Source organism: Amphiura filiformis, chromosome 1, assembly GCF_039555335.1.
Source record: "Amphiura filiformis chromosome 1, Afil_fr2py, whole genome shotgun sequence".
NCBI classification, from domain to species: domain Eukaryota; kingdom Metazoa; phylum Echinodermata; class Ophiuroidea; order Amphilepidida; family Amphiuridae; genus Amphiura; species Amphiura filiformis.
In genome coordinates this window covers 65,433,677-65,453,784 of record NC_092628.1, presented here as the reverse complement: position 1 = coordinate 65,453,784, position 20,108 = coordinate 65,433,677, and the positions used below count along the sequence as shown (strand labels likewise).

At 35.0% G+C, this 20,108-nt stretch overlaps 1 protein-coding gene across 1 annotated transcript in view; it reads right to left on the bottom strand.

Annotated features, from left to right (window-relative positions):
• LOC140151148 (dynein axonemal heavy chain 10-like) overlaps window positions 1-20,108 on the bottom strand; it is a 68,096-nt gene that overhangs the window by 43,345 nt on the left and 4,643 nt on the right. Inside the window, 21 exon segments of the mRNA XM_072173376.1 lie at window positions 67-281; window positions 741-919; window positions 2,561-2,663; window positions 3,305-3,580; window positions 5,396-5,560; window positions 6,219-6,345; window positions 6,778-6,972; window positions 11,199-11,359; window positions 11,968-12,156; window positions 12,546-12,689; window positions 13,238-13,351; window positions 13,762-13,848; window positions 14,028-14,149; window positions 14,408-14,615; window positions 15,249-15,425; window positions 15,841-16,089; window positions 16,378-16,494; window positions 16,822-17,020; window positions 17,923-18,024; window positions 18,780-19,522; window positions 19,718-19,942. Of these exon segments, the coding sequence (XP_072029477.1) occupies window positions 67-281; window positions 741-919; window positions 2,561-2,663; window positions 3,305-3,580; window positions 5,396-5,560; window positions 6,219-6,345; window positions 6,778-6,972; window positions 11,199-11,359; window positions 11,968-12,156; window positions 12,546-12,689; window positions 13,238-13,351; window positions 13,762-13,848; window positions 14,028-14,149; window positions 14,408-14,615; window positions 15,249-15,425; window positions 15,841-16,089; window positions 16,378-16,494; window positions 16,822-17,020; window positions 17,923-18,024; window positions 18,780-19,522; window positions 19,718-19,942 (4,097 nt within the window).

Here is a 20,108-nt window from a genome sequence, read left to right as displayed (position 1 = left end):
GTATATATGATATTGTGATGGTGAAATGAACTTGAACTTGATCTACTGAGTCTGATTATTAATGACTACCTTTCTCTGAGTGCTTCATTCTTGAGATCAACAAAGAGTGGGATAGAATCCTTGAATTCTTTCATCCTTCCTTCTACCATCTGTGCTGTCCTGGTTTGTTTGACATCTCTAGGTAGTTTCTTCAGTGTCTTGATGTAGCCATCAATGCCTTCTACTAGATTGTTCACATTCAAGTTAGACCATAGTGTCTGAGCCCACTCTTCACGTGCAGCCTAGAAAAAAGATTATATATACAAACAAGCTAGATTCAGATTTGATTGCACAAAGGTACCAGAATATGTTTTTGTAGGAGCACTATGAATTGCATATGAACGGTCTGCTATGGCAAACATAAATATGAATAGTTGACACAGACACAATGAATCATTGAAACAGAAACAATGCTGAGCACTATGTTTTCTTGTTAATTACATACATGTATAAAGTAAATTAAATTGTATTAAATATGCAGATTCCAAATCCATGCTGGTACTCCGCTTGATGTTGTTGCTTATTATTGTTAAAAGTGCACACCCAGACGTAATAAAAATAATTTCTCACGTTCTTGAATCAAACATATTGTGTTTTAAGATAAGAACCAAAAGATAGCAATGTGAAAGAAAATCCACAAGCTTTAGAGCTGTTTAAAATATCTGCAAATAAAATAGATATTCTTGAATCACAATTCGTACCTTTTGTTGTTTGTAGATATCATAGATTTTTTCCATTCCAGACATCTCTTTCTGTACTTGTAACAGTTCTGGGTACATTGTAATGGGCAGATCAAAGAGTTTCTCAGCATTGGCAAGTTCCTGTCTGTCTGTCTCATATCTAGCAACCTCTTTCTTGTAATGTTCCAGTAATGCAACACCTATCAAAATACAATCACACAAAAGTTTTAGTCTATGAACATAATTTCAAAAAAGATACAAAGGAAAAAAGATGCAATGACAAATTTAATATATAATTTGTTATACTTAATTTTTGAGCCTGTGGTCAAGCTGATTCATTGCACGCCAAAGCATGGAAGCAGAAAATCAGATAGACCCCACTAAAATATGTGGATGTACTGAAACAGGACACTGGACTGGATGCTATGGATTTGGGAATGGCCAGGCAAGACAGAAGAATAAGGTGTACTATTGTGGTTTGAGGACACCACTCATCATAAGCTAAGCTAACAATTAGTATTGCACAAATCTACAAACATCATTTAAATGGATATTCAGTTATTTAATTGGGCTATTCCATTTAAAATCCACACTACCCCTGTGGAAGATTTAGCTAAAGTCTTCCACAGAGGGAGTATAAAATTTTGAATAGAATAGGCAATTTGGTAACTTCCATTTGAAATACTCACTCCAGTTAAGATATAGGTAGAGCCATACAGAAGGATATTTCCTTTCAACTGGAATAACCCATTTTGACACCCAAAATGAAAGACCAACGTATCAAATATTTTGATATAATATGCAAAACCTGACCTTGCTACTGAATGAACCTCGATGTGTTTCTTCATATATAGAATCTTCATTATAAATATCTTGATAAGTAAAATAGAACCCTTAAATAAATAACATGTGCCATTTATTCTGACATGAGTTTGGTATAGAGTTGCTATCATAATCAAGCAATTCTTATTTAGGATACTTTTCATCTTTCTCACTGAATTGAACATCTGTACCTATTAATGTGAAAAGTTCCAAGGTTTGGCTCTCATTTGAGGAGGTCGAAATTTAAAACTATTTTGCTGACAAAATGACTATATATTCTTTTAAGTTACATTAAGGGGGTACTACACCCCTGGGGTAAATTTGTGACTATTTTTGCATTTTTCTCAAAAATTAATAACACACTGGTAATAAAAGTTATGTATATTATTGGGGTAAGGAATCTAATTACTACACTGAAATTTCAGTAAATCAAGACAAGCGGTTCAGTAAATATGATAGGAAATGAGGTACATCCTAGCGGTACCTCATTTTCTATCACAAGTATCGAACCGCTTGTCTTGGGTCACTGAAATTCCAGTGTAGTAATTGATTCCTTGCCCCTATAATATACATAACTTTGTTACCAGGGTGTTATTAGTTTTTGAGAAAAATGCAAAAATAGTCACAAATTTATTGAGGGGTGTAGTACCCCCTTAAATTGAAGCCATTTGCTTTTGACAAATCAAGTACATGAAGTATAGTTTGATCAGCTCGTAATTGGTGGGAATCGTTAGACTTTAACCACTACGCCAAAAAGTAGACCCACGTTAAGAGTGATATAGTTCTTGACCTATCTGATCTATATTATGCATGTTAAAGAAAATGTAAAAAAAAAGTACAGGACTTGAATTAATAATTTGTGATGCTTCTGGCAAGATGTCACAGGACAAAGCTCAAAATCCGTGATGTTATAATATCCGCCAATTACGAGCTGAACAAACTAAGTGAAGTTGACACTTTGGCAACTGATTTGAGCATGATAGTGTGTCTATATGAAACCTATGCTAGTATTACTATACCTTTGTCAAGATCATTTCCAACTGCTCCAGGTCCTTCCAATTTGAATTGGTCTTGGAATGAGGTTAACTCTGTACTGAACTCAGTAATCTGTACTGATGTTATCTGCAACAAATATTTGGTACCAGTAAAAAGATATACATTACAAGCATACCGTGGAAACATGGCATGTTGCCCATGGGGATTGACGCTAAGTCAGGTACCGCGTGAGCAAACTCAAAAATAGCGCGAGCGTACACAAAAGAAACTTCGCACGATGTCGCCAGGTCTGAATGCTGCACCGGAGTCAGCTGAATTCGAGTACGCTTAGAGGGCATAGGCATGGAAAATTCCAATCTGTTTATTCATTAATCTGTGACTGCAAGTATATTATTAGAATTTGCATTCATTTGTTTTAGACAGGTTTTACAGGTTAGACCCTGTGGGAATATGCAGTGGAAGATAATAGGTGCTTCAGCTCATTAACTCTACTATTTATTCTCCTCATTATTTACTCTCCTTTCTGAAATTCAGCTGCAACAGTTATGTATTCATTCAATATGATCCAGCTTATTGTTTTTTTTCCAATGTGATATTTATTATCAGGACAGAGTTTCTTAAATATCATAATTTATTCCGGCTTGATTGTTTGATATTTATTTTAGGCATCATATTGGTATGACTGATAACAAATAAAATTCTACCCACAATTGCAAAATGTGCCAAAAGCAATCACATTACCAGGAGGCTTCATGTATAATACTTACTTCAGTAAACTTCCTCTTGACAACAATAAGACTAGCATCCACATGTTTAGATTCCAGGAAGAGTTCCTCCCATTTCTGTCTGATATTTTGACATAATTCTTTCTCTTCATCCGTCACTTCCAGCTTGTACATCCCCAGTGTACGGTAGCGCTCTATGATATCTGTGATGCGCATTTCAACAGGGAACGACATGTCACGGATGGATGAGATGGTTTGCAACACAAACTTGAGATCTTCTAGAGTCTCTGGGGCTTTCTTCAGATCTGTGGCTAGAGTCTACAGGTTTAAACAATAAAAATTAATTGGTCTTTGCGTTTCAAATAGTCTGATGACTATAATGGCTCTCTAGCAAAGCAATATACAAATATTACACATGCTCAAAGCAAAATTCATTCACAAAGTAGAACTTGAAATATTATTGATGGCAGCATGATTGTGATTGGTTTTCTGGTATTTAGATTTTCATTGTAAGAATCAGCACTGATCATCTTAAATATCGAGCAACAATAAATAACATTGAGCAAGAGCAAAATATAAAATAAGCAATAAATAACAATATCAATGTACATATAGGACAAACATTTGCGAGATGTAATGCAATGGTAGTGGAAGGTGAAACAGAATAGGGATAAATACAGAATTCACTTGACAACCGTCAGGTGTCATGGGTATATGGTAGATGCTACATGTTTCAAGTGTACGGTTCCTTACTGCTGTGTAGAAGGGATATATTTGATAATCACAAAATTTATTTTACCTAGTTATTTCGACATAACATAGGCAGAACTCTTTCTGGCAGTTATTGCCAATATTACTTCATCAGTTTTGGTAAAGAATGATGAAATTGTTAAAAGATGACAAGAAATCATACATTATGGCTTTATGACTATTATAATAATTATACCATAATGATCAAAATAAATCTATATATGTTCCTGTTAACCTGTATCTTTGTTTACATTGTCAGATACCAAATGTGTGATTAACAGAAATGCAGCATTTACATGTATGTGTTTTGTTATTATTTTACTTAAGCTAATACAGTCACATTGTCTGGCTAGCATAACACATAACTGACATCACTATAACACAAGGCATATTTTGGTAAAGAATAAGTCTATACTTACCATCATATTCAAATCCATGTACTTTTTCTTTGTGCATAGGAAGGTTAGTATAGAAAAATTTAGTATTTTGATGTACATGCTTCGTCTAATTATACCAATGATGTCACTTTCTATTGTGTATTTCTACTATACCATTCCTACCAACTAATCTTGATCAGAAGGATGTATATTTTTTTTATACTAGCCAGTCAGTATAGAACACAAAAGTTACCAGCCTGACTATATCACTAACCAGTTTGACATTTGATTGACTTGTACTTAATCTAAAATTGCTACGGTCCATTTGGCTCCTTCAAGACAAAAGTGTCCGGCGATTAAAGGCAGTGTATTTGTAGGCTGCAGTCAGTTTGCGAAGCATTGTGCGCTACTACTTTTGATTGCACGTGACTTTGTGTGACACACAGACACTACTGTCTCAAAGAAGCCAAATGAACTACCGTAAAACCCCATCTACAAGCATATAGTGTGCTTCTGATGAAAGCTACACTAATCCAGTCGCCATTATGGAGTTTGAGCAAATAAATTACGGATCCAAGCATATACAAACAAGTATTATTTTAAGACCGGTTGTATTGGTATATTAACGCTTGCTTCGAATTAATTAAGCTTTTGTAAAAAACACTATATATGCTTGTAGACGGGGTTTTACGGTATACCTGCTAGTTAATTCTAAAATATTATCCACCTAGAGAAACATTACCCACCATAGGAATGTAGGCTGGTGATAACAGCCCGTCATACCCTGACCTGAATATAACCATAATCAATACCTTAACATGTATTTTACCTTATCTTTAACCCTAATGTTAATAGAAAGGAGGGGTGGGGGAAGACCAGTACCTGGAAGACATCAATTATACCTCAAATACAACCACTATATTTATTTCCAATCGCAGTCATGACAGTGGTTAGTCTATCTAATGTAAGGAAATACATTTTCTTTTCAATTAACATTGCATCTTACCTCTAGCTGATTCTTGAGATTAAATAAATCCTCTTTGGCTGTATCATTGAGTAATGTACCTAATGATGTCACCCATTTCTTAGCATGATCTCGTACAGTATCAGCAAGAAGTCCCATATGTAACCTGATACAGTCTTGATCCTTGATCTTCAGCTGGTTGCCAACCTACAAATACAATATAGCACACGGAAGATAAATGCACGGCTGTCATGATTCTTTACACAATTTTGTAGCCTTTGAGTATGAAAATACAACAGCAAGGCTTTAATTGATTGATGATTTAACATGTCTGTATCTCATTGGTTAATTGGGTGAAATCACTATACCAACTTACCCAAATCCTTCTTCCAGATACCATACTTTAAGCAGATAGTATTTATATAATGAAATAAGTAATGACCATAAACTGTGTTGATAGTGTGTGTATACATTTGTTTAAACACCTACACTTTCAAAACATGTGCAGATTTCTCTTGACATTTTAGTACTAAGGTTTTTAATTGCTAAATATGAGAGCTCTCACAACTGGTACAAGTATGCTCCATGCAATTCCAAATTACTATTCATTGGTTCAACTCAAGTTCAGTACTGATGTATGTGCGTATTTTCCTAGTCACAGTATCAAATTGTGCATGTGAAGTTAATAGCACAGATTGAGCGTACACACACATGTACAAAGGTGGTTTGTTGGCAGGCTTTGGCATCACTACCAAACTTGAAGGGAACCAATGTATAAGCATCCTTATTTTAATCCTTTTTTATCAGTGCTTGGCTTGATTTGCATTGATACCATGATATATCACTGGAAGTTCATGTTATATACCTCATTGGCTAGATTGGAATAGAACTGCAGCTTGTCATCATAAGCAACACATGTAGGGTTCTTGGCAGCAAACTTTTCCAACATGATGGTCTTGTCAAGTTTCCATAATGGCCTGTAACGTTTCCATCTAAAACAGTAACAAAATGAGATTCCTAGTCATCTATGAATTTTGTGATTGTGATAATAAGAGCAGGACTAGTAATAATAATATGTTAGCAGTTACGTTGGCATTATCAAACAAGTTTTCGTGTCATTTATGGAAAATGACATGTAGAGTTTTATGTAGCATTAAATATTGTTTTTGCTACTTCTTGTGTGTTATGTAAAACAAAACTTCCTTTGGTCTAAACATATACACTTTGCTATTGAAATGGCATACAAACTGTGTTAAGTTATTGATTCTCTGAAAAGAATGGAAGTTGTATATGGAGTAAATCAAGATAACAGTACTTTTTACGGTTCAAAGTGTTTAGTGTCTAATACGATTTTATGAACAGCCACAGATCTAAGAATTGAATTGAAAGTCAGTTCATAGTTGGGAAGTGATAACTGGACAAACCTATTGAGATACTTGGTGAGATTTGTGAGTATTCTCTGCATACTGGATGATGTTGATACCACCAAGTCCACAATGCTAGGATCAGCTGCTATGTCAGAGAAGAATGTAAAGAAGATGGGCTCATCTTCTCCCTCCACTGTTTGAGCTGGAGTCTCTATACATGTACCATGCATCCAACGGATGAAGTTCTTGGTCCTGTAATTAACACATTCATATAGCATGAGAAATTGTCCTGTGGTACGGTAGCCAATTGGAGAGAAAATGTTTGTATGTGCTACTTGGAACACATAAACAAATGTAATATCCTTGCTATTTTTAAAATCAATTATTTTTAACATCAGCATGAAAGTATTATGTTTAATTTCAAATCTTTAATTCACTTTGTGTTTTACCAGATTTATCAAACCATTTGACAAGCTCTATTATGACTATTTTAATTGAATATTGAACTCAAATATATCTACCTTTGACTAAGCCCACAGAAGTAATGAATCAGAATGATGAATAAATAAACGAACAAACAAATGAAAAACAATCTTGTGAGTATCTTTTCCCAACTAATACTTACCTTCAGTTTTCTGTTATTATTAAAGAGATTCCAAGCTGGCAAAAATATTTATCAGCTCATAAAAGTAATATCACTTACATTTTTTTTAAAACTTTTTTATATACTGAATAGTATATTTATGAAAGTTGATGTTAAGTTTCCCATCACACATTTTGTGTAGAGTGATGAGGTGACTCTTTCAATTCATTATTCGCCTGTATTTCATTATTAACTTTATACCGTTGATGTAAGACGATTTCAAAAATGATCAGGATCAGAATTTCAGCGAGAATCTGAGAATTGATCTCGCAAAGATTCTTTGTGAACAGATTTGCGTGAATCAAAGTTGATTATGCTTAAGATCATCTTTACAGATATTTTGCATCAGATCGAGAAAAGATATGAGTAATATTGAGTTTGTTTTTGTAATCACCAGGAACATGATAAGGGAATCCTTCAACTAAGACAAATTGCTGAAATCATCAACAGGGCATGAGAGTTTCGATATGTCAATCATGAAAAAGTGATGTGAGCAGGTGACAGGAAACTTGGAATCAACTTTCATTAAACCAACAGATGCAAAATATGAGAGGAGATGATGTCTGGTGATCTAACCAGTAACTCCGGTTTTAGAATTTACTTCAAAATTCATATTATATAAGTGAAACAGAATTTTGATTATTGAATTGGCTTGAACAATTCATATAAACCCGCATCAGCTTAACAGGTTTTATGAATCAAGAAATGTGTCAAAAATTGAAGAAAAAAAACACCATTACTCTGTTTTTGTTTTTAGAAAGATCCCTCTAAGATGTTAACTTTTCTTAAAATATGTCAAGAACATTGACTAATAATAAACAGACAGTACACCAGCTGGCAAAGTCCAGCATCATCTGTAAATGAGGGCCAGTTGTTCCATGAACTGTGAGAGACAAAAATGCTATGCCAACATTGCACCTGTTATCATGTATTTTCAAAATGTAGTCTTGGCATCTTTCACAAAGGTGCGCAATGCTGCATGATTGTTAAACACAGGCGATAGAATGGCCCTCATCAACATGCAACCATTCTTATTGCATATTGCATACAAAGCATGAGGACTTTGCCTATTCGGACACTATCTGTACCTATTTAATTTATGGTCAAAAAGCTGTTAAATACTGCCTAAAATCATTCACATTTCAAAGTCTTGTGGTTCTTGAATTTATGAGTTTCCTATTTTGATTCATAAGAGCCCTAACATTTATGGAATTGTGTGAAATACACTTGGTGATTTTTGGAAACCCTGCATGACTTTTTAAAGCTTAAAAATTTTAATTAACAACATGGAAAACATACAGAAATAAGCAACTATAATTTGGTTCACCTCAAGTTCGGTAGTGACGTACATGCATATTTTGCTCGCTGCAGTATCAAAACATGTCCATGAACTTAAACATGTTGAGTGTACACGCCCGATTCAGGTATGACTTGTCGGCACGCTTGTGGCGCAACCGCGCAAAAGCATTGACGTCACTACCTAACTTGAGGTGAATTATAATGGTACAAGTGCATTTTGGATAAGCTTGATAATTAATCACAATGCCAATGTTTTGTTGCAAGGTATACAGGGTACAAGACAAAACAGTTAGAACAAATACCAAGGGTTATAGCCAAAATATTAAATTCTCGATCATGAGAGCCAACTTGTTATTTGCGCCGAGCGTACTACGCAATTACCGGCGCTCTCATGATCGAGAAATTTTTATTTTGGGTATAGTGTATTATTGGTTAAAGAACTATATAGTCATTGCTTCAAAGTAATCTTTTCTGTTCCTGACTTCTAACTGGATCAAAGTCAAACAAGGTCAAACCAAGTTAAAGGGTCATAATGTGATTGTTTTTGATGCACCTTTTCTATCAATGAACTTGTCATACTGTCCAAAAGATGGGACTCCATATGATGTCCAAACAAACAGTTCCACTAGTTAGAACTGTATTGGTATATTGATTGCTTTGATTGCAATGGAAGCAAACAGGAATGACAAACACTACTAAATGGAAAAGAATTACAGAATTTAGATTACAGATATGACTATATTCTGAATATAATTATATTTACAAAACAAATTGAAAAAAACAAACAACTATAATCACATTAAGTAATTCTTGGCCAAACTGGAACATGCGTGTTGCGTCCATGTAATGTACTAAGCGTGTACGCAGTGTAAGGCATTGTATACTTTCTTCTGTACCATGCTATATTCGTGTGTTTATCGCGGAGCCATTAGCGTTCACAGTGTTCCAGTTTGGCCAAGAATTACTTAATTTGATTATAGTACTATAGCAAGTAGAGGAAATGAAAATGAGAGAAATTTATTGATTATGATAGAAATATTGCAAATATTATTTTGATAGCATTGTGAGATAATAATCAATTATATGATTGGCCTGGTTGAAGCTAGATCTTTATTCTAATAGCCAGTTTCAGTCTTGAGTCTAGAAATAATAACATTATGACATCTGAGGTGATGAGCCAGAGATGACACTTATATCACTGCATATCATTATCTGTAGACTCAATGATACCTTTCAGCATTGTGAGGTAATGCACGGCGATAGAATTGTGATGCCCTATGAACTTCCCTTGATGGAGTAAAGCAAAATAAATATACCATATCAATTCACCGAGTCTGATGTTATCAAATGTTATATCATAGTCATCATATCACATGTTTTACACACCTAGATACCATTCCCATGGGAGATCCCAAGATCCTCCTTTAATATGTCCACTTTTCCACACTAGAAATTCACTTATCCTGTCCCTACTCATCTTTGCCTACCTGTAATCACCTACTCACTACAACAAGGCAGGTTAGCTTTGAAGACCCACCCATGGTTTTCTTTCAGTTTTTGTCTGAAACTTTAAAGCCTTAAAGTTTTACAGTTCTTCCCTATGTGTAACATACTTCTGAAAGGATGCAAATCATTTCCTGAGGTATTTGATTTCTTTAATTTATGTCATTCGCAATATAATGTATGAATAGAATTGACTAGTTTCTGCAGTTTCAGAAATTATTGCCCGAAATGGTAGTAAAATACTTTTGAGAGACTTGTTTGTGAATTAATGACATGTTGGAGTATGTAGGTAAAGTGTCCAAGTATATACATTTCAAACTTTAGTGCTGATATTGTCTAAGTATGGATAGAGATAGAGTTCTCATTAAAATCAGAAATACACAACATTGTAAGGACAGTTCCAATAATGGAAGACTTAGTGTTAGTAGGAATGTTAGTTGGTTATGAAATTTTAGAATATCCCACCAATAAGATTTAGGGTTAGATTTAAAGTCACAGTTAGGGTATTGTGATCTGTATTTAGACAAAAGTTTCTAATTAAATTCAAAACATATTCTTATGTAATCAGAATTTTTGAAGTCTTAACATTTCAAAACCTGCTTGTCTGGTAGGGTTGAAAACAAATTTTGAGAACATGGTAGGATATTCCAAAATTATCATTTTATTGGTTAACACTTAGTTCTGTTAGTGGGTGCATTTATGCTGTTAGTATGTAAACACAGTTAGTTCAGCATATATATGCAACATATACACTGTGTAACATTCAACTTGGTGAAATGCCTTGCAATACAAATTCTGTGAGTTGGTGCATTTATGCTCTTAGTATGTAAACACAGTTACTTCAGCATATACATGCAACATATACACTTTGTAACATTCAACTTGGTGAAATGCCTTGCAATACAAGTTCTGTGAGTTGGTGCATTTATGCTGTTAGTATGTAAACACAGTTACTTCAGCATATACAGGCAACATATACACTGTGTAACATTCAACTTGGTGAAATGCCTTGCAATACAAATAACATGCTTACCCTTCAACACAGTCTCTTACACACTGCATGGTTAGTTTGTAGATCTCATTAGCAGCAGGTGTTAGGATTATTTCTGGTGCAGAGAGCATTGCATCTACCTGGAACAGTGGCTTCTCAGATACAATGGCCTTGTTGAACTCTGTCAGGTTGCGAGTTACCAACTGTATTGAAAAAAATATCACAATAATCGAAGTCAATCTTTTTTCATCATGTGTTTAATACCGATGTCATTGTGCAAAATGCTGATAATATAGCAAGCTACTTGTGTATAAAAGTGCTGTGATCAAGCTAAATGAGTTGCTTGTCACTAAAAATTGATTCAACTTCCTTTGCATTTGATTGTTCTGCGTATTAAATTATCATATCTCTGAAATCCAAATGCCAATTGTAATAGAGTTTTCAGCCAAATAAAAGTTCTGAAAATGCCAATATAATGAGATTAATAAATGCAACTTCATTTTGTATGACAAGAGATTCATTTTTCTTGATCGCATCACATGAATACAGACAGTGATGATATGTGTGATCACACTTCTGCATCAAAAACTACTAAAAACATATATAAAAAGTTACGCATCTATATACTTGAACAAATATAACACATTGGTCAGATATTTGAAAGTGTGTATATAACCCGGGTATATAATATCCATATTTTTCACAACCTGGAATTTATGTAAAAGAAAGATACAAAGTGTTTGGTTATACTGGTAACATCAGTATTCTTCTCTTCTATTGTATTTGATTAGCATACATAAGTCCATCTTACCTTTGTGAGTGTATCAAAGACTTTTCTCTCCCAGTAAGCATAATATGCATGGAGTCTTGGGGATTTCCCACTATTGGTGTGAACCACTAAACCTTCCATCTTGGTTAAGAGTGGTCCTATTGCACGATATTTCAGGGCCAGTGTTTCAAATGTATGTATACGTTCTCGCTCTATGAACTCATAATATTCCTGTAATTAAAAGGAAAATAAGAATAATTCCTTAAATTACCTTTTCATACGACCTGCATCTAAGTGTATATAATCTTTAAGGAATAGTTTTTAAAATTGTTGAGTAAAGAAATGTCAGTGGAAACAACATACAAAAATTATAGAAGCCGCTTTCACCAAAAGGTCCCTGAGAGTAGACCTGCAGTCTGGGGTGATGCAGATGGGCATACAAATTATATTAAATCATAAAACACACATTGAGGCATGCCCAAATGCAGATTTGTGTTTAGATCATCGGATGACATATTTTGTCAATTTAAAAAAACTTTGGGCAGCAGATTCCTACTCCAAAGTGCAACTGTTTTTTACAAATTAAAAAACAAAACAAAATATAAGTATACAAAACTGACCTTGCATGAGCAGAGAATTTTGCCGTTGAGGTAGCTTTGTGGCCCGTTGAACAACTCTGCTGACTCAATGGACTTGAGTCTGGCATCTATGTCTTTAGCATTCTTCTGGATCTGGTTTACTAGCGATTCAAATTTTGAGATGGACTGAAATAAAGAAAACAAGAGGTTAGATTTTATATTTCTCTGTAAATTTGTTATCTTATGAAATTCCAGTTGTGCATGGTGTTCTGTATTTTTAACAAACAATTGTCAAACTGGGTTGATTATTTCTCCTTTGTATGTTAATGAGGTGTTGCCTTTGTATTTACCACATTTTGAGTCACTTTTGAGTCAATTAAGTTGCTTGTGACCAGGTTTTAAGTAATGTGGTATCCATTTTTTACCTTTTTCACTTTACTTGTTTATATCTCTGAATAGCCATATACTGTATGAGATATTTTAGCGGTATTAATTTGTACAATTTTAACAGTTCTGAACAGTTTGTGCGTTTCTTTTATTCAGTTTCAAATAGCTACAAATTAACACATATGGGTAAAAAAACATTAATTTATGAAATCAATTGAGAAACTAACACCTTTGTGAAAATATCCACCTGTGTACAAAACCAGTGGTTTCAAGTTATAGTAACGCTTGATGGGTTTTGCTTTTAATAACTGATGTTTTAGTTACTTTTGTTTGCCTTTTAAATTTACCTGTTCACATCTCTGTATATAATCAGTGATACCTAATGAATTCCAATTGAGTCGCTTGTGACCAGGTTTCAAGGTACGTCGAAGATCCTTCAGATGCTCCTCTAGCAGTTGTGTCTACAAATAAACAGAGTATTTTATGTATAAATTATTACATTCATTTCATTTTTTATGTAAATATACATAACCTTTGAAGATACCATTGCTTTTAATAGTAATTTAAAGACAAATTATCCTCTAATGTGAGAGTACTTTACAAATTCAAAACAAATTGTATGAACTTTAAGGGGAAAAATGTATTTTCTGTAAATACATCAATTCTGTACAGTTAAGTTCAGTTGTTAGCCTTGGACAGACTTGGACCTGTAATCTTTGTAGGAGTAGGGTATTCACTGCTGACTACCTCTGGTGTTGTTTTGATAAATTTGACATGCATTGCAGTAGCATCTCTATGGGAGTAAATTGACCTGTTCTTCAGCATATTTATGGTACCTTTTCAGTACCAGTTAGTAACGGATGATAATTACCTCCGCATTGTTTAGTGATGATATAGCTGAATGATACCTCTTCAACATGTGTCTCAAACCATCATTCCAACGTAAATACTTGTCTTCCTGTATACATCAAAAATAACAATCAAACCAAAGTAAATACTTTCTGTTTCAAGAGCAATAAGCAGACCAATTATAGCAAGACAGATAATATTACCACATTCTATAAGAGTTTTAAAATCAAATAAATTGTCAGGGTGTGGTTGTTTGTTTTTCCTTAATACCAGTAAGTTTGAACTCACCTGTAATGCCACATTGCGAGCTAACTCTGGTATAGAGAAGCCCAGTTGTTCCATGTACTTGGTCTCTGTTATGATCTCTGATAAGTCAGATGCAAAGTCTACCACATACTTCACCTCACCACCTGTAATGGTAACATAATTGATAGTAACTTCATTAGCTGACAGTTATTATGATACTTGTGGTACTTTCCTAGTTGAATGGACCAAAAACTGACTTTTTTGTGATTGTTCAAAAGTGTAAAGTAAGTATAACACTGTAGCACTTGATTCTCTGCAATGACACAATGCAAGCACACATTTGTAGTAAGCTTTTGAATAAACCCTTAAGTCTTGGCAAATTAACACCCTCCTTATGAATCAATACATGCAGTAATACTTACTATGTAGATGATGGCTACTATGTGAATTGTCTTGTGCATTATCTGTATCAATAGCAGTATGTGTTCCAATGGTTGGCACAGGTTTAGCCAACAGATTACGCTTGAGAAGACTAGGCAGTATGCCTTCTGTTGTTTCTCTCCAGGCTTCATATTTCTTGTCTTCAAAGTCCTTCATTTGTCTTGCTACGGTCAGGTATTTGTTGCGTGCCTGAGAAATAAATATGGAGTTTTCATAGTTTAGGAATATCTAATTGCAACAAATTTTTGCAATAAGTCTATACACATACATACACACAAACACAGGCATGGTGTATCAACCCTGGACAACTAGTTCAAACCCTGAACCACTACACACAGCCCAGGAAACAGTGGGCACATCCTACCTTGGACAGAATCACTTTCAAATACAATTTAGGAAGTACAGAGTCTCCATACGTAGGAGAGTGTTGACATCCACTGGTTGTTATATGCCCATAGTTATGTTAAGCCCATCTTACAGTCTTACCCCCCTCCCCACACCCCATGCACCAATACACAGTAAAGTAAGAAGCCATTTGTGAAAGAATCACAGAGTCCTAACTGAACAACAAATCAGAGCATGCAATAATTTATCTCTCAGTATCATACAGGACTGGCCACTCATCTGTCTGTCTGTCACATGGCAAGCACTGTGAATCAATGGTATAAAGAAGACTGGGGGCTACAAAGGTAGTACAATTAAAACATTGCCAAGTTTTTCTCATAAAAAAATCTTTAGAGCCAACTATTGAATGACTGGTAATGCGCATCATGCTTGGCTGCTGTATTATATCTTACTTTACACATGATAAATGATACTCACAGCTTTGCCATATTCACTGTTCATCATATCTTCCATGCTATGAAACCTCATAATGGTATGTTTAATCCTATTAAACAAAGATCTCTCCCAAGCTATAGCACCTGCCACAGGTGGTTGGTTCTTGAACACTGGTGGGTTGTACTGATGCTGCTTGAACAAAGAATGAACTGTGTCCACCTGCAATTGCAAGAAAAACAATCATTCATCTGAGATCAACAACATTTGAAAATGGTCAAGATAACCCTGAATTTGTCATGACTTTTTCAAAGAAAAAGAAAAGAAGTAGTACAATAAGATTGTGCATCTTGATAAGTAATATACATTTGTTTTTCATTTTCATCATTTTCAAGTGTAAGCACAACTAGTTGTGATAATTCAAAAACTTTGGGTAGAAATATCCAGATTATAGGTTTGTGATTTTCCCCATTTCCAAAATGTATCATATTAACCAAATTCTGGTGTTTGATTTTTCATAGGTTACTAGAAATAATCAAAAACAAAGAATTTATGAATTTCTCAAAATCAATGTTCAACATTCCACTCATTTTGTTTGCTTATGTCATACATATAATCAATCACATTCTCTCAATACCTCTTTGCCATACTGCAGCAGGATATCATTGAACTTCTTCATCATTTGGGAGTTGATGGCTTCACGAGATCGGATATGTCTGAATTTGAGCAGCATATCAAACGCTCCTTCAGCAGACCTCAAAGTCTTGAAGGACTCATTGATGAAATGCTTGGCCTCATCTTCTATTGCTTCAACCTCCTTGTTGAACCAGTCCATTACTTTCTTCCACTGTAGTTGATGCTTCAGACTGAATGGATCGAAAGACACCTATGATCACAGAAAGAATAATACATTGCTGGATAAAATACATTCATACAACATTCTATCAATTGTTTGTAATATTGAATTACTCACAAATTGAGTGAAACTTTACGGTGTATTTTTTTCTTTTCTTATTTCTTTGTGGTAGTTTAAAGCTTGATGAAGACCTTTTTTTTTAAATTCTAACATAGCATTTGTTCAAGCACTGCCAGTACCTCCAAAGATACTTGAATATTAGACTTTAGGCCTTATTCTAGTCAAATATGGATATGATATTGATACATGTTGCATTACCTCTTCTAGCGGCTCAACCAATCCATCCACTCTCTTCAAAACATCTTCAATACGTTGTGGGTCTCCTGTTACTGACTTCAACTCGGGGCCGAAGATATTATAGAATTCTTCCAGAACCTGAATAAAAACAAGATTAATATGATTTTGACATGAAGTTTCTTTAAAATATTGCCGGCTATAAACATGATGAGCACATGGGACATAACCAGGTATTTCAAATTCATTTGTTGTTAACGTTGATATTGTAATTTAATTTGAAAATCACTGTTAACGGCCTTTTGCTATAACATATCACAGTAAACAGCTGAGACAAGCTGTGTACTTTATCTGAATCAACCAATGAGATAAAAGTTCAATCACCCACTTCTGTAATCGCACACTAGATCTGCTCAATTTTGCCACACCCCATAAGCATTTCTTCATACAATCACACATTCAACTAACCTGTGCTACATCATAGATATCCTGACATATAGTAGCCATGTAATCTGTTCTTTCAAATAATCTCTTGCGGTCAAACTCCCACCTAGCGTCTCTACCAGATGCTTCAATCTTGGCTCTTACTTCACGGTAGCTATCCTTCCACAGCTCTAGTGTTTTCTTGGCTTCTGCTGTCCTAGCTTTGATTTGAGGAGGGGTGTCCCTGAAGGATAGCAAAAATATGTCAACCAACTTTTTAATACAAAATTGAACAACACGGCTAACATTCCAACAAACAAATATTCAGCAAGTTCATCCATCAGTACTGGTATTTATGTTCATATGCAAATAAAAGAAGAATGAAGTGAACAGTTGAATATTATAAACAGACTCCACACTTCTGACCAGTCGCAAGCATTATTCACCAGTCCTTCAACCAAGTGAACAAGGAATAGTGCTATATTCTGAAAGTTCTTTGGTGAGCAAAATAAGCTTTAAATTGTTTAACTTTCTTCATAAAGACTCTACACTTCATTTCATCCCAAGTTTCATGTTAGTGCTTGCAAAATTCAGGCTGCCTATGATCACAACATAAAAGTTAGATATTGTATCTACATTTTGCAGCTCTAACATTAAGTTTCAACCTCTAGTGTCAACAACATACCATTTTGTATACATTCTGCAAGATTATGTCAGTGAGCACAATTTAATACCATGACGGGCAAAATTAATGCCTTTGACAGATGCTATATCATAAATTGTATGTTTTGAGAAGCTAATTGACCTTTTTAGTAGACCAGGTTTGTAGAACAAGGCCATATCAGCACATATTTGAACTCTTTCAACCTCCAATGGGCTATAGATGTCTGGTAAATGTTTTAAAGGTCAAATTAGGACAGGCAATTTTATTCTAATGACGGGCAACCCTCAATTTCTAGCTAAGACCCTGACCAGCAGTCACTACTTAACTCAAGGTGAAACCAAGTAGAGTCCTTTGTCTCATACAACTAACCCAAGTATACTTTGTGTGATTGGGATTAATAATTGCTTCTACTGCATATCAGGGAGTAGTCATCATTGTAAAATACCACATCACTAACAGTTTTCTGCATGATGTATACTTACTTGAATATGCCTCTAATGTTGATGACCTTGGCAACTCTTTCTGCTAACTCCCATGCAATTCTTTCCATCAGTGGAATCATCCTTTCATCTCGATTGTAATGCCTGTAAAATATAAAGTATTTACCTTTAGCCTTGGTGATTTGGTTGGTTACTAGTAGTGGCATTAGCCAAGTTTAGTATATTTATCTTGTTCCTTGTAACACACTGTCTACATTACTTTACCATGTTATGTTGTTGAATTATTCAAATGAAGATCTACAAGGTCTTTGCCACTTTTTCTATCAAAGTAGAGATTTTGGTATTAGTGGAAAGCCCTCATTGATCTTGTGAACATCAGGACTGAGACATGTTTTGTTTAGATTTTGTAAGCCAAACGTGTCTAAAGTGAGTTACTCATTTATTATAAACAGTATTCTATGGGGTCTTCAAATGTACATTTGTGGCTGTCATATCAAATTATCAAAAAATATTTGATATTGGCATGACACTCCATAGGCAGGGTGTGGGTATCAATGTCATTCAACTAAGGTGGAAATACATACATGTAGCATGTGATGTAATCAGACAATGCTCCTTTAAGTACGGTATACTGATTGAAATGACAGACTAAAATAATGACTAATGGTTCTTTTTAGCCTTGGTTTTTAGATTGAGCTTGTTGGTTTTTCCCCATACTTGGTCTATTTATAATTCCTTCATGTGGTTCTTTTTATTGGTCAAGCAAGGTACAATTCAACATTCTACAAATACTACAAAATGTCTAACAAAAGTTGCCTTTTGATAATTAATAAGCTCAAGTGAAACATACATACTAAAAATACTTTTATTAAGATCTGATACTGTGATTATGTATTTACCTAGAAATAATCCACACCATTCTGAGTGCATTCATCATTGACGGAATGGTATCCAACACAATCTGAAATCCAGCACCATGAGTTAAATTCTTGAAGTGTCTTTCTAAAGTGCTAAGAAACCGCACATTGTCCTTTGCTTCCACATAGTACTTGTTAAGCTCAGATCGATGTAGTTCAAAACTCTGTAGTATTGCATGGTCTCCCATTGCATCTTTCTTAGCCAATATTTCCAACATTTTTTTCACTGTTGGAAGCTTCAGCTGTTCACTTAAAGCACTGAGGGTAGCATTTCTTTCCCGCCAGAAGTCAATTTCTGGAAGTGGCCCATTCCCGACAGGGGTCTTCTTCAATTGAGTCTCAACACAATTTGAGATTTGTTTGGTCCACTCCAAACAAGCACTCTCAATCTTATGTACAAGGTCATTGTCTTTGGCAAGTTCGTTGATATCATCACTATTCATTACCAGCTCTGGGATGTCCAATCGTATTTCACCTTCAATTTGCTGGATTGTTCGACCAATGTGTGTTGCAAACTTTTGCATGTTGATAAGGAACTCATCTCTGAGGAGTGAATGCTGTTGTGATTCAGCAACCTGTTTGGGTGTGTCTTCAGACTCTTCATCCTGTTGTTGCATAAGACTCTCAGCTGAAGACGATGAGAGAGCTGCTCCTCCTCGCTGCTGTTGGGCTGACTGAGCATCTCCATTTTTGTGGCTATTGAATGACAGCAATGGGATGTACACCTACAGATGCATCAAAAGAAATTCAAACAATAACTCACTATTACTTTTATTATATCAAAACAAGCGTACATTTGGTTATCATTATGAAAAGATATACCATGTAAATAATGAACAAGTAGCAATTCTGGTAAATAACTCCCCAAAATGACCCTGCTACATGTATTGAGTGTTTTCCTTCAGAAATGAATTACTTACCTGGGAAATGACTTGTTCTAGCATCACCAGTGAATGGCCATTCAAAACACCATATTCAAAGAACTTAGGCAGCATAGTGTGGGCCTCGTCCAAAGTGCTGGGTAGCTCCACCATGCCGGGCGGATTGCGAAGAAAGTACACACAGTCATCTCCCACAACCTCCTCTGGGATGTGTCCATGGCAAATATACAGCACAGTACGCAGAATTTTCTGGGTGATAATTTTCTGAAATAGATTGATAAATGATTATTAAATACTGATATAGACGAATCCAACGAGCCAAGTCATGGTCAGGATTTGGTCGGCCATGACGGGTCCCCGCAATGCACCAAACTGGTGTAGTGACTGCCCAATTGGTTGGATTAAAGCCGCTTAAAATTTGATGTTAGAT